The sequence below is a fragment of the Callionymus lyra genome, chromosome 10, assembly GCF_982586985.1.
Source record: "Callionymus lyra chromosome 10, fCalLyr1.hap1.1, whole genome shotgun sequence".
Classification (NCBI taxonomy): Eukaryota; Metazoa; Chordata; class Actinopteri; order Syngnathiformes; family Callionymidae; genus Callionymus; species Callionymus lyra.
In genome coordinates, this window is record NC_141827.1 from 4450553 (window position 1) to 4464788 (window position 14236).

At 42.4% G+C, this 14236-nt stretch overlaps 1 protein-coding gene across 5 annotated transcripts in view; it reads left to right on the forward strand.

The window, feature by feature from the left end:
- Positions 1-10717, forward strand: part of flnba (filamin B a) — a 62594-nt gene extending 51877 nt beyond the window's left edge. For all 5 annotated transcript variants that reach the window (XM_087800374.1, XM_087800373.1, XM_087800371.1 and 2 more), the window contains 10 exons: positions 1903-2055; positions 2119-2241; positions 5456-5722; positions 6050-6187; positions 6250-6365; positions 7693-7825; positions 8258-8434; positions 8490-8708; positions 8786-8992; positions 9759-10717. In XM_087800374.1, the coding sequence (XP_087656500.1) occupies positions 1903-2055; positions 2119-2241; positions 5456-5722; positions 6050-6187; positions 6250-6365; positions 7693-7825; positions 8258-8434; positions 8490-8708; positions 8786-8992; positions 9759-9946 (1721 nt within the window). In that variant the 3' untranslated portion in view covers positions 9947-10717. The remainder of the gene's footprint in view (positions 1-1902; positions 2056-2118; positions 2242-5455; positions 5723-6049; positions 6188-6249; positions 6366-7692; positions 7826-8257; positions 8435-8489; positions 8709-8785; positions 8993-9758) is intronic.
- The last annotated feature ends 3519 nt before the right edge of the window (positions 10718-14236 follow it).

A 14236-nucleotide genomic window follows, 5' to 3' on the forward strand; every position in this document is an offset into this window, starting at 1 on the left:
AAGTGTTACTACTGCAGTATTTATTAGTGTTGTGAAGTGTTACTATTGCAGTATTTATTAGTGTTGTGAAGTGTTAGTACCACAGTATTTATTAGTGATCTGAAGTGTTACTACTGCAAGATTTATTAGTGTTCTGAAGTGTTAGTACTACAGTATTTATTAGTGTTCTGAAGTGACAGTACTACAGTATTTATTAGTGATCTGAAGTGTTACTACTGCAGTATTTATTAGTGGTCTGAAGTGTTACTACTGCAGTATTTATTAGTGTTGTGAAGTGTTACTACTGCAGTATTTATTAGTCTTGTGAAATGTTACTACTGCAGTATTTATTAGTGTTCTGAAGTGTTAGTACTGCAGTATTTATTAGTGTTCTGAAGTGTTAGTACTACAGTATTTATTAGTGTTGTGAAGTGTTACTACTGCAGTATTTATAAGTGATCTGAAGTGTTACTACTGCAGTATTTATTAGTGTTCTGAAGTGTTAGTACTACAGTATTTATTAGTGTTCTGAAGTGACAGTACTACAGTATTTATTAGTGATCTGAAGTGTTACTACTGCAGTATTTATTAGTGGTCTGAAGTGTTACTACTGCAGTATTTATTAGTGTTGTGAAGTGTTACTACTGCAGTATTTATTAGTGTTGTGAAATGTTACTACTGCAGTATTTATTAGTGTTCTGAAGTGTTAGTACTGCAGTATTTATTAGTGTTCTGAAGAGTTACTACTGCAGTATTCATCAGTGATTCTGAAGTGCTAGTACTGCAGTATTTATCAGTGGTTCTGAAGTGTTAGTACTGCAGTATTCATCAGTGATTCTGAAGTGCTAGTACTACAGTATTTATCAGTGGTTCTGAAGTGCTAGTACTGCAGTATTCATCAGTGGTTCTGAAATGCTAGTACTGCAGTATTCATCAGTGGTTCTGAAGTGCTAGTACTGCAGTATTCATCAGTGGTTCTGAAGTGCTAGTACTGCAGTATTCATCAGTGAAGTGCTAGTACTGCAGTATTCATCAGTGGTTCTGAAGTGCTAGTACTGCAGTATTCATCAGTGAAGTGCTAGTACTGCAGTATTCATCAGTGGTTCTGAAGTGCTAGTACTGCAGTATTCATCAGTGGTTCTGAAGTGCTAGTACTGCAGTATTCATCAGTGAAGTGCTAGTACTGCAGTATTCATCAGTGGTTCTGAAGTGCTAGTACTGCAGTATTCATCAGTGGTTCTGAAGTGCTAGTACTGCAGTATTCATCAGTGGTTCTGAAGTGTTACTCCTGCAGTATTCATCCGTGGTTCTGAAGTGCTAGTACTGCAGTATTCATCAGTGGTTCTGAAGTGCTAGTACTGCAGTATTCATCAGTGGTTCTGAAGTGCTAGTACTGCAGTATTCATCAGTGAAGTGCTAGTACTGCAGTATTCATCAGTGGTTCTGAAGTGCTAGTACTGCAGTATTCATCAGTGGTTCTGAAGTGCTAGTACTGCAGTATTCATCAGTGGTTCTGAAGTGTTACTCCTGCAGTATTCATCCGTGGTTCTGAAGTGTTACTCCTGCAGTATTCATCAGTGGTTCTGAAGTGTTACTCCTGCAGTATTCATCAGTGGGTCTGAAGTGCTAGTACTGCAGTATTCATCAGTGAAGTGCTAGTACTGCAGTATTCATCAGTGGTTCTGAAGTGCTAGTACTGCAGTATTCATCAGTGAAGTGCTAGTACTGCAGTATTCATCAGTGGTTCTGAAGTGCTAGTACTGCAGTATTCATCAGTGAAGTGCTAGTACTGCAGTATTCATCAGTGGTTCTGAAGTGTTACTCCTGCAGTATTCATCAGTGGTTCTGAAGTGTTACTCCTGCAGTATTCATCAGTGGGTCTGAAGTGCTAGTACTGTAGTATTCATCAGAGGTTCTGTGCAGGGTACGGGTCTCTGGCTCTGGCCGTGGAAGGGCCCAGTAAGGTTGACATCCAGACGTCAGACGTGGAAGAACGAACGTGTCGCGTCACTTACTGTCCGACTGAACCTGGAAACTACATCGTCTCCATCCGCTTCTCTGACGAACACATCCCAGGTGAGAAACTACTCCAGGTACTCCAGACATGTTGGAACTACCGTGTGTTTGTCGTGTCAACAGGAAGTCCGTTCACGGTGAGGGTCAGTGGAGAAGGTCGGATCCGAGAGAGCATCTCCAGGAGACAACGAGCTGCTTCTGTGGCCAGTGTGGGCAGCGTGTGTGACCTGAGCCTGAAGATCCCTGGTGTGTAGACACACACATGGACACACATCCACACACAAACGAACACGCATCAACACACAAACGAACATGCATCAACACACAAACAAACAAGCATCAACACATATGGACACACATATGGACACACCTGGACACACAAACGAACATGCATCAACACACAAACAAACAAGCATCAACACATATGGACACACATTGGACACACCTGGACACACAAACGAACATGCATCCACAAACATCCACACACATCAACACACAAATCAACAACACACAAATCAACACGCATCAACACACATAAACCAACACGCATCAATACACATAAACAAACACGCATCAATACACATAAACAAACACGCATCAATACACATAAACAAACACGCATCAATACACATAAACAAACACACAAACAAACACACAAACGAACACGCATCAACACAAACGAACACGCATCAACACACAAACAACACGCATCAACACACAAACGAACACGCATCAACACACAAACAACACGCATCAACACAAACGAACACACATCAACACACAAACGAACACAGACTCACATGATCAGTGATCTTTCATACAATCTTTTCATCGTAAAAACTTGAAAACATTTCTAGCTCAACTCTTCTTCTGAACTTCCAATGAAATTCTTCTCTACTGTATTTTCCGCACAATAAGACGAACTTAAAAGCCTTTAAACTTCTCAAGAAACGACAGTGAGCCTTATTATCCGCTCGGAGCGCATTAAATATGAACATTACCTGGTGAGTGACTTGTTAACAAACACTTTCATGACTCTGCGGCTATGGAGTAAGATTACTGCAACCGGTTTGGGCGAGTGTGTCTTAGTTTTTGTACACTCTTTTTTGCGCAAAATCACTCAGCTGCATGTACAACATGTCATACAAGTGCACTTTAAACTGTCATACACGTGCGTTCAACATGTCATACACGTGTGCTCTAGCCGTCATACACGCGCTCAACTTCTCTGCTGCTCGCTCAACATTTGTCTGCTCACAACACCAGTCACACGCGCTGCTGCTTGAAGCTTTTTAAACATCATTTGAACATCGTTACCATGGTAACGCAGTTGTCAGAACGCTTAATAAAGTTTGACTTTATCTGACTGTTTTGTTGACGTTCCCTTTAGCTCAGCTTTATCTAGTGGATGCATAACAACCTCAGTCAATCGTTTAACTGTATCTTTTATTCCATGCGTCTTATAATCCGGTGCAAACTGTTTATGAAAACACTTCTAAAATAATCCATTCATTGAAGGTGCGTCTAATTGTGCCGAAAATACGGTACTTTGTCTTTTTTCAAGTTTTCTTTTGCTCTGACTTTTCTTCTGCGTTTATCTTTTTCTTCTCTTCCGTCCCAGCTTCTCTTTCTTTCCCCTCCCGGTCTTCCTGTCTTCCTCTCTCCTCCTCTTCCTCACATCCCTCCTTCCCCAGACAGATGGTTCCTCCTCACCCTGTCTCGCCTCCTCCACTCTTCCTCCTGCTCCCTCTGCTGGTCTGGAGGATCCACAGCTTCTCCTCCTCCTCCTTATTCTTCTTCTTCTCCTGGTTCTCCGGGCCGCTGCCGGATCATCTCTGGTCTCTCCGGTCTGGTTCTGGCCGGGAAGACGAGAGGAGTTTGGGTGGTCAATGGTTCGAGGTCCAGATTTGAGGGTGTGTGAAGATGATAATAATGATGATGTAACAAGTGTCTGAGGAGGTCAAAGGTTGTTGCCGTGAGAGAATGACTTGTGTGTCAGTGCTGGACCTGATGATGAGGATGTTTCAGTGCTGGAGATGATGATGAAGATGATGATGATGATGATGCTTCAGTGCTGGACATGATGAACACATCAGTTCTGGAGATGATGAAGATGATGATGATGATGATGATGCTTCAGTGCTGGACATGATGAATACATCAGTTCTGGAGATGATGATGAAGATGATGATGATGATGATGCTTCAGTGCTGGACATGATGAAGATGATGATGATGATGCTTCAGTGCTGGACATGATGAAGATGATGATGATGATGCTTCAGTGCTGGACATGATGAAGATGATGATGATGATGATTCAGTGCTGGAGATGATGATGATGAAGATGATGATGATGATGATGCTTCAGTGCTGGACATGATGAAGATGATGATGATGATGCTTCAGTGCTGGACATGATGAAGATGATGATGATGATGATGTTTCAGTGCTGGAGATGATGATGAAGATGTTTCATTGATGGACATGATGATGAAGATGATGATGATGATGATGTTTCAGTTCTGGACATGATGAAGATGAAGATTATGATGATGATGATGCTTCAGTGCTTGATATGATGAAGATGATGATGATGATGATGTTTCAGTGCTGGAGATGATGATGATGAAGATGATGATGTTTCAGTGCTGGAGATGATGATGAAGATGATGATGATGTTTCAGTGCTGGAGATGATGATGAAGATGATGATGATGATGTTTCAGTGCTGGAGATGATGATGAAGATGATGATGATGATGATGTTTCAGTGCTGGAGATGATGATGATGATGATGTTTCAGTGCTGGAGATGATGATGAAGATGTTTCATTGATGGACATGATGATGAAGATGATGAAGTTGATGATGATGATGATGTTTCAGTTCTGGACATGATGAAGATGATGATGATGATGATGCTTCAGTGCTGGACATGATGAAGATGATGATGATGTTTCAGTGCTGGAGATGATGATGAAGATGATGATGATGTTTCAGTGCTGGAGATGATGATGAAGATGATGATGATGTTTCAGTGCTGGAGATGATGATGATGATGTTTCAGTGCTGGAGATGATGATGAAGATGTTTCATTGATGGACATGATGATGAAGATGATGAAGTTGATGATGATGATGATGTTTCAGTTCTGGACATGATGAAGATGATGATGATGATGATGCTTCAGTGCTGGACATGATGAAGATGATGATGATGATGATGTTTCAGTGCTGGAGATGATGATGAAGATGATGATGATGTTTCAGTGCTGGAGATGATGATGAAGATGATGATGATGTTTCAGTGCTGGAGATGATGATGATGATGATGATGATGTTTCAGTGCTGGAGATGATGATGAAGAAGATGATGATGATGATGATGTTTCAGTGCTGGAGATGATGATGATGATGATGATGATGTTTCAGTGCTGGAGATGATGATGATGATGATGTTTCAGTGCTGGAGATGACGGATGTCAGCGCCGAGGTCACGTCCCCCTCAGGAAAGTCTCAACCTGCGGAGCTGGTCGCCGTGGGCAACAACACGTACTGCGTGAGGTTCGTGCCCAAAGAGATGGGCGTGCACGTGGTGAGCGTGATGTACAGGGAAGCGCACGTGCCGGGGAGCCCCTTCCAGTTCACCGTGGGACCCCTGGGAGAGGGCGGGGCCTCCAAAGTGAGAGCAGGAGGTCCAGGCCTGGAGGGAGCTCAGGCTGGAGATCCAGGTGAAGAAACACCATCGATCGTCTTTTAATAAACATTTTATCTTTATTTAAAGTTTGTTTTTACACAAGTACGATTTTTTTTTCAACCTTGGTCTTTTGAATTCAATATAAATCTGGCTCAAGAATCTCTGTGCTCTGTTGGTTCTGTCTGTAAACGATTCTTATAGTGACTTAAAAAAAAAAAAAATTCAATCTTTAAATATAAAAGTTATTTGAGAAAATTATAAAAAAAAAACATTTTGATTTAATAACAAAGTCAAATTAAACAATATTCTGATGATTAAAAACACTTGTTGCTGGTGATTCCTGACTAACATCTGTGTTCAGCCGAGTTCAGCATCTGGACCCGAGAGGCCGGCGCCGGAGGTCTGTCGGTGGCCGTGGAGGGTCCGAGTCGAGCAGAAATCTCCTTCGACGACCGCAAGGACGGATCCTGTGGCGTGTCGTACGTGGCGCAGGAGCCCGGTGAGCTTTGACCCGCGTCCTCCTCACAGACTTGTAGAGCTGAACTCTGGCTCCCCCTGCAGGCGACTACGAGATCGGCGTCAAGTTCAACGACCAGCACATCCCTGACAGTCCCTTCCTGGTGCCGGTCGTGGCTCCGAAGAACGACCCGCGGCGTCTGACTGTTAGCGGTCTTCAGGTGAGGCATGAGGAGACACCTGAGCTCAGTTCAGTTGCATAAACAGGAACAAACACTGTTGATCCACTGTTGCTCTTCTGAACTGTTGAGCCACTGTTGCTCTTCTGAACTGTTGAGCCACTGTTGCTCTTCTGAACTGTTGAGCCACTGTTGCTCTTCTGAACTGTTGAGCCACTGTTGCTCTTCTCAACTGTTGATCCACTGTTGCTCTTCTGAACTGTTGTGCCACTGTTGCTCTTCTCAACTGTTGAGCCACTGTTGCTCTTCTCAACCGTTGAGCCACTGTTGCTCTTCTGAACCGTTGAGCCACTGTTGCTCTTCTCAACTGTTGAGCCACTGTTGCTCTTCTCAACTGTTGAGCCACTGTTGCTCTTCTCAACTGTTGAGCCACTGTTGCTCTTCTCAACTGTTGAGCCACTGTTGACACTTTTGTCTATTTACTACAACTTCTACTGCTACTACTTTTACTTATACTTATACGTCTACTTACTACTAATTCTACTACTTCTACTTCTACTCCCACTACTTCTACTACTTATTCTACTTTTACTACAAATTCTAGTACTTCTACTACTTATTCTACTTCTACTACTACGTATACTACTACTTCTACTCATACTACTAATTATTCTACTACTTCTACTCCCACTACTTCTAGTACTTATTCTACTTTACTACTTATTTCTACTCCTACTACTACTTCATCTACTACGTCTACTACTACTTCTAGCATTCCAGTTCATTCATTTTCTTCTGGAAATACACATTTTCTAATCATTAATAATTAATTAATCTGGACGACTCGTCACTAGATTCCATCGTCGTGCTAATGGCTACATTCAAGACTCTTCTGAGCAGTGGTGATCTTTGTGTATTTATGCAACTGAGCTCAAGGTCGTGACACTCGCGGGCAAACACTTCATTGGTTGATAATTATGGAAACATTTGGGATTAGATTCGTTCAAGAACTCCTGCTTCTGGAGATGAAGGTCGAGATGAAGGTCGTTGCCCGTCTGTGGTCCTGCTGGTGTTTCTCTTGTGTTTCATTTAAAGGCTTTTAACAGCTTCCTCAGCAGCACCTCTGGTTGCTAGGCAACAGCAGACAGAAGCAGATCTTCCATCGTGATCATCCAAGAAAGTGATGTTTAGTTCTTGTCTCTGGAGAACCTTCTTGATGTTGATTGACACGTCGAAGTAAATCTGTGATCGCTTGCTTCTGTCTGCTGCTGCTGACCAGAGCTCCGGTGAGACTTGATCCACGTGTTCACCCCCCCCTGAGACCTGTGTGTGTGTGTGTGTGTGTGTGTGCGTGCATGTGACCCTGCAGGAGTCCGGACTGAAGCCCAATCACCCAGCATCCTTTGCAGTGCGTCTGAACGGAGCTCAAGGTAAAGTGGAGGCCAAGGTTCACAGTCCGTCCGGCGCTCTGGAGGAGTGTGTGGTCACCGAGCTGGAGAAAGGTGTGTTGATGTTGTTGCTACTTTCATGGTTGTGTTGTTGTTGCCGCTTATAGTATTACATGTAGAAGTATATCGTTGACATCAGAATATTGATCGTTGAATTTTACATTTTTATTTTCAAATGTTAAAACTTGACTTTTCTTAAATGTATCTTTTTGATAATTTAAGTACTTTTTCTAATCATAATTTCAAAATGGAGACTTTTTTTTCTTTTTTATTATTGGAATAATATAAAACTGTAAAGAAAATGTATGAATTGTATACAAATATAAATATTTTATTAATGATGTATACAAATATTTACAAATTATTTAATACAATTATTAAAAAAGATATAAAAATAATAATTAAATGCTTAAAACCATGAATACTCTGACACTGAAATACTTCTAAACTACAGTACTCGGTGTACTTTTACGATGTTCTCTCCAGACAAGTACGCGATCCGCTTCATCCCGAGAGAAAACGGCCTCCACGTCATCGACGTCAAGTTCAACGGGTCACACATTCCAGGGAGTCCGTTCACGGTGCGGGTGGGAGAACCGGGACAGACCGGAGAGCCGGGTCTGGTCTCTGCGTACGGAGCGGGTCTTGAACGAGGAACGACAGGTGAGTCTTGCGTCGAGACCACAGGTGAGTCCGGTGGTGACGTCTTCTGTCGCAGGAACTCAGTCGGAGTTCATCATCAACAACACCAAGGCGGGTCAGGGGGCGCTGGCCGTGACCATCGAGGGCCCGTCCAAGGTCAAGATGGACTGTCAGGAGGTCCCCGAGGGCTACAAGGTTCTCTACACGCCCATGGCGCCCGGGAACTACCTGATCAGCATCAAGTACGGCGGACCCAACCACATCACCGGGAGTCCCTTCAAGGCCAAAGTCACCGGTGAGTCGCACGCCGGGCCCGACCCGGGACCTCCTGACCCGGGACCTCCTGCTCAGAACCCGCTCTCGCTCCCTCAGGTCAGCGACTGGTCAACGTGACCAACGCCAGCGAGTCGTCCACCATGACCCTTGACCCCGCCGTCAGGATGTCCAGCGCCAGCCTGAGCCAGAGTGCCCCGTCCTGGTCCGACTCTGACGCCAGCAAGGTTCTGAGTCGAGGTACGGGTCTGAGCCGGGCCTTCGTGGGCCAGAAGAGCAGCTTCTCTGTGGACTGCAGCAAAGCAGGTGAGACAACGAGCGACCAATCAGAACGAAGCTCCTTATATGGAAGTAGATAAGAATGAATTTAAATATTCTTTGTTTTTTTCAAAGCATTTGATTATTTTTATGATTAAAATGAATTCAATATTTTTTCTATTGAAAGATTGAATGAGTTTGTTCTTTTATATATCGTTGAAAATCAAATATTTATTTATTTTTTACACATAGTTTGATATTTTAATTTCCAATAATAATAATTTAAAAAAAAATCTAAATTAAATATATTTAAATTCGTAGCCTTTTAATTTCAATATAAAATGTTGCTATAATTATGCTATTTTGCTATAACATTAAGTCGTCACATGATCGTCTGCGAGTCGCATGATTGGCTGAAAGTTTGATCAACTCGCTCGGTGCTCGTTTGGTTTTGTCTGGAATCACTTTTACACCAACATTTTTATATTGAATTTAAAAGACTATGAATTAAAAAATATTGAATTTAGACATTTTATTTTTAATTATTGGAATTAAATTCTCAAATTCTATGTTTAAAATGTTTTAATAATATTCAAAGTTTAAAAAAATAATAAACTCAACCTTTCAATATTAAAATAATTTAATTTAAATGATCTAATTTAATTATTTTGATGCTAAAAATAAATTAAACCATTCAATTCTGATATATTTGAATATATTATCTACCAATCAGCAGAGAGCTTCTTTGTCAAACCAAAAGTAAAGTTTAAACAGTAAGAAATCATCCTGACCGGTCCTCTGGCTCCCCCTGCAGGTAAGAACATGCTGCTGGTCGGGGTCCACGGCCCTCAGGTCCCCTGTGAGGAGGTTCTGGTCAAACACTTGGGGAACCTGCAGTACAACGTGAGTTACCTGCTGAAGGAGCGCGGCTCCTACGTCCTGGTGGTCAAGTGGGGCGAGGACCACATCCCCGGGTCCCCCTTCGCCGTCAGCGTCCCCTGAGGGACCCGAACCCCTCCATGTTTTAAAGCCTTTTATAAACCAAACACAAACAAGCTTCTCTCGCCATCGACCCGTTGAGTCTTTTATCTTCGTCTAATGTTGGTTAAAATCACACGTATTTAAATAAATGAAAACATCTCAAAGAAGTGGATTTAAAGTAAATCAAAGTTAATGTTTTGTCTGATTCTGTGATTTGAAGAATGTATTTTTAAATGTTCGCACAAAAGTGTCTGATAAACACAAATAAATGGTTTAAAACTGGAATCAAAGCAAGTGAACGAATGACCAGCAGAGGGCGCTGCAGTGAACAAAGATCCGGTTTAACGTTTGAATCTTCTGGAGAAAAACGTTTTTTTTATCATCATTTTACTCAAAGTTCTCCGACAAACGTCTCGAGCCAAAACTCAACTTGCTGATGTCTGCATGTAGCTGTTGGAAATGCCAAAAGTAGTTATAGGTTCAACTCTCTGCCCTTGAGCATCGCAACATTTTTTAGTTTTTCTTTTTGCTGAACTGAACTCGACGCAACTACTGATGTTTATGACTGGCTTCTGTCGTCATGGCGACGCTGCCTCCGCACTGCTGCACTGTACGTTAGTCCACGACTGTAGCTGATGGTTGAGTTCCTCCTTCACACGGTTGTGTGTTTGTGTGCGACGCGCTGAGAATGTGTTGAACTGCTGGTTCGACTGAGGATTGTTGGGAACAAACACTTTGTTTTACTGTAAACGATGTACATTTGATCAAGAAATAAACTGGAACTAAGATGGACTTTTTGTTTTTTTCTTCCTGTGACCTCTGCACGAGAGGTCAAGGTCATCGCTGACCTCCGTTTATCTTGGAATCACTCGTGACGACGAATGTTTTGAAACTAGAAAGAAAAATCTTTCATTATATCATCAGATTAATTAATTTAATGCCTTTTCTTTTTTAAGACATATGTTATATGCTGCTTTATTGTATCTTTTTATTTTATTGTATTTTATTAATCAAGTTTTATTCATAGTTTTTATTAATTTGGTATTTAATTGATACATTTTATTTATCTACAACGTTGAATGAACCAGAATCTTCTTTATTGAACAATAAACAAAATTAAAATAATAAAAATAAGATTCATAAGTTAAATACAATTTTAAAAAGGACTGAAATAACATATGAAAATAAAAAAAATTAAAGTTTTAATTGCTCATCTTTATATAAATAAACGACGTTGAATTCTTGCCTAACAGACGTGTCGTGTTTCATGCTCGTCACGTGAGCCGCTCAGGTGAGCCGCTGGTCCAGCTCAGGTGAGCCGCTGGTCCAGCTCAGGTGTCTCGTCCACACGAACAGAACCTCGTTATTGGACCGAACATGCGCGGCCTGTTGACGACTCGGAACCAGAACGCGTACAGAGAGCAGATCCGGAAGGAGACACTGACTCGTTTATCTTGGAAGAACCGATATGGACCACTTTACCCGAACTGCTGCCCCGAACCTGAGCCTCGAGAGCAGGTGGAGCCCAGCAGGTGAGACGTGACGTCATCGATCACGAGCTCGTATTTTGAGGTTTTAATGATTATTTGAAAATAATATTTAAAGAAGATCGTTGAGCTTTAATTCACTTAAACTCGTATTTATATTTTGACAAAATAAAAATATTTTAAAAATTTTAATCCAGACGCATTTAAATGTTTGATCAAAGGTTTGGGCTTATTATATTATATTATATTATATTATATAATATTAATAAAGAAGAAACAATTGAGTCATAGATCCATTTCCGGTTTTTAATTCATCCACTATTTACTTCCGACGGATTAAGTCTTTTGTAATAAATCTATTAATAATAAAAAGTCTACAAATGTGCGCAAAGGCAGACTTTAGTGTTTAAATCGTTGTTTTTTTTACGACATGTACGATTCAAAATTAAAGGTAATTTTTTTTTTTTAGGGAAAACACTTTTCGTTGTAAACAAACTTGAATCAGTAAATCTGTTAAATGTTTTAATCTGAATCATGAAAGTCATAATAAAACCCTTCGATCCTGTTGAAAAAGTTTAAATTTAACTTAAAATTCCGTTAAAAAAAATTCCACGTTTAAACACTTCTTTGTTGTAGAAAAGCAACACTGCCTCCTATCGTCAGACCTCCGGAAGTGCACAAGGACCCTCCACCTGCTCCTCTCACGAGACCAGAAGAGAAGGTTCTAATCCCTGCTCCTCCTCTTACGAGACCAGAAGAGAAGGTTCTAATCCCTGCTCCTCCTCTCACGAGACCAGAAGAGAAGGTTCTAATCCCTGCTCCTCCTCTTACGAGACCAGAAGAGAAGGTTCTAATCCCTGCTCCTCCTCTCACGAGACCAGAAGAGAAGGTTCTAATCCCTGCTCCTCCTCTCACGAGACCAGAAGAGAAGGTTCTAATCCCTGCTCCTCCTCTCACGAGACCAGAAGAGAAGGTTCTAATCCCTGCTCCTCCTCTCATGAAGGTTCTAATCCCTGCTCCTCCTCTCATGAAGGTTCTAATCCCTGCTCCTCCTCTCATGAAGGTTCTAATCCCTGCTCCTCCTCTCACGAGACCAGAAGAGAAGGTTCTAATCCCTGCTCCTCCTCTCATGAAGGTTCTAATCCCTGCTCCTCCTCTCACGAGACCAGAAGAGAAGGTTCTAATCTCTGCTCCTCCTCTCACGAGACCAGAAGAGAAGGTTCTAATCCCTGCTCCTCCTCTCATGAAGGTTCTAATCCCTGCTCCTCCTCTCATGAAGGTTCTAATCCCTGCTCCTCCTCTCATGAAGGTTCTAATCCCTGCTCCTCCTCTCATGAAGGTTCCTACCCTGCTCCTCCTCTCATAAAGGTTCTAATCCCTGCTCCTCCTCTCATGAAGGTTCTAATCCCTGCTCCTCCTCTCATCAGACCAGAAGAGAAGGTTCTAATCCCTGCTCCTCCTCTCATGAAGGTTCTAATCCCTGCTCTTCCTCTCATGAAGGTTCTAATCCCTGCTCTTCCTCTCATAAAGGTTCTAATCCCTGCTCTTCCTCTCATGAAGGTTCTAATCCCTGCTCTTCCTCTCATGAAGGTTCTAATCCCTGCTCTTCCTCTCATAAAGGTTCTAATCCCTGCTCCTCTCATGAAGGTTCTAATCCCTGCTCTTCCTCTCATGAAGGTTCTAATCCCTGCTCCTCCTCTCATGAAGGTTATAATCCCTGCTCCTCCTCTCAAAGGTTCTAATCCCTGCTCTTCCTCTCATAAAGGTTCTAATCCCTGCTCCTCCTCTCATGAAGGTTCTAATCCCTGCTCCTCCTCTCATAAAGGTTCTAATCCCTGCTCCTACTCTCATGAAGGTTCTAATCCCTGCTCCTCCTCTCATGAAGGTTCTAATCCCTGCTCCTCCTCTCAAAGGTTCTAATCCCTGCTCCTCCTCTCAAAGGTTCTAATCCCTGCTCCTCCTCTCATAAAGGTTCTAATCCCTGCTCCTACTCTCATGAAGGTTCTAATCCCTGCTCCTCCTCTCATGAAGGTTCTAATCCCTGCTCCTCCTCTCAAAGGTTCTAATCCCTGTTCCTCCTCTCAAAGGTTCTAATCCCTGCTCCTCCTCTCATGAAGGTTCTAATCCCTGCTCCTCCTTTCATGAAGGTTCTAATCCCTGCTCCTCCTCTCATAAAGGTTCTAATCCCTGCTCCTCCTCTCATAAAGGTTCTAATCCCTGCTCCTCCTCTCATAAAGGTTCTAATCCCTGCTCCTCCTCTCATAAAGGTTCTAATCCTTGCTCCTCCTCTCATGAAGGTTCTAATCCCTGCTCCTCCTCTCATGAAGGTTCTAATCCCTGCTCCTCCTTTCATGATGGTTCTAATCCCTGCTCTTCCTCTCATGAAGGTTCTAATCCCTGCTCCTCCTCTCATGAAGGTTCTAATCCCTGCTCCTCCCATGAAGGTTCTAATCCCTGCTCTTCCTCTCATGAAGGTTCTAATCCCTGCTCTTCCTCTCATGAAGGTTCTAATCCCTGTTCCTCCTCTCATGAAGGTTCTAATCCCTGCTCTTCCTCTCATGAAGGTTCTAATCCCTGCTCCTCCTCTCATGAAGGTTATAATCCCTGCTCCTCCTCTCAAAGGTTCTAATCCCTGCTCTTCCTCTCATAAAGGTTCCAATCCCTGCTCCTCCTCTCATGAAGGTTCTAATCCCTGCTCCTCCTCTCATAAAGGTTCTAATCCCTGCTCCTACTCTCATGAAGGTTCTAATCCCTGCTCCTCCTCTCATGAAGGTTCTAATCCCTGCTCCTCCTCTCAAAGGTTCTAATCCCTGCTCCTCCTCTC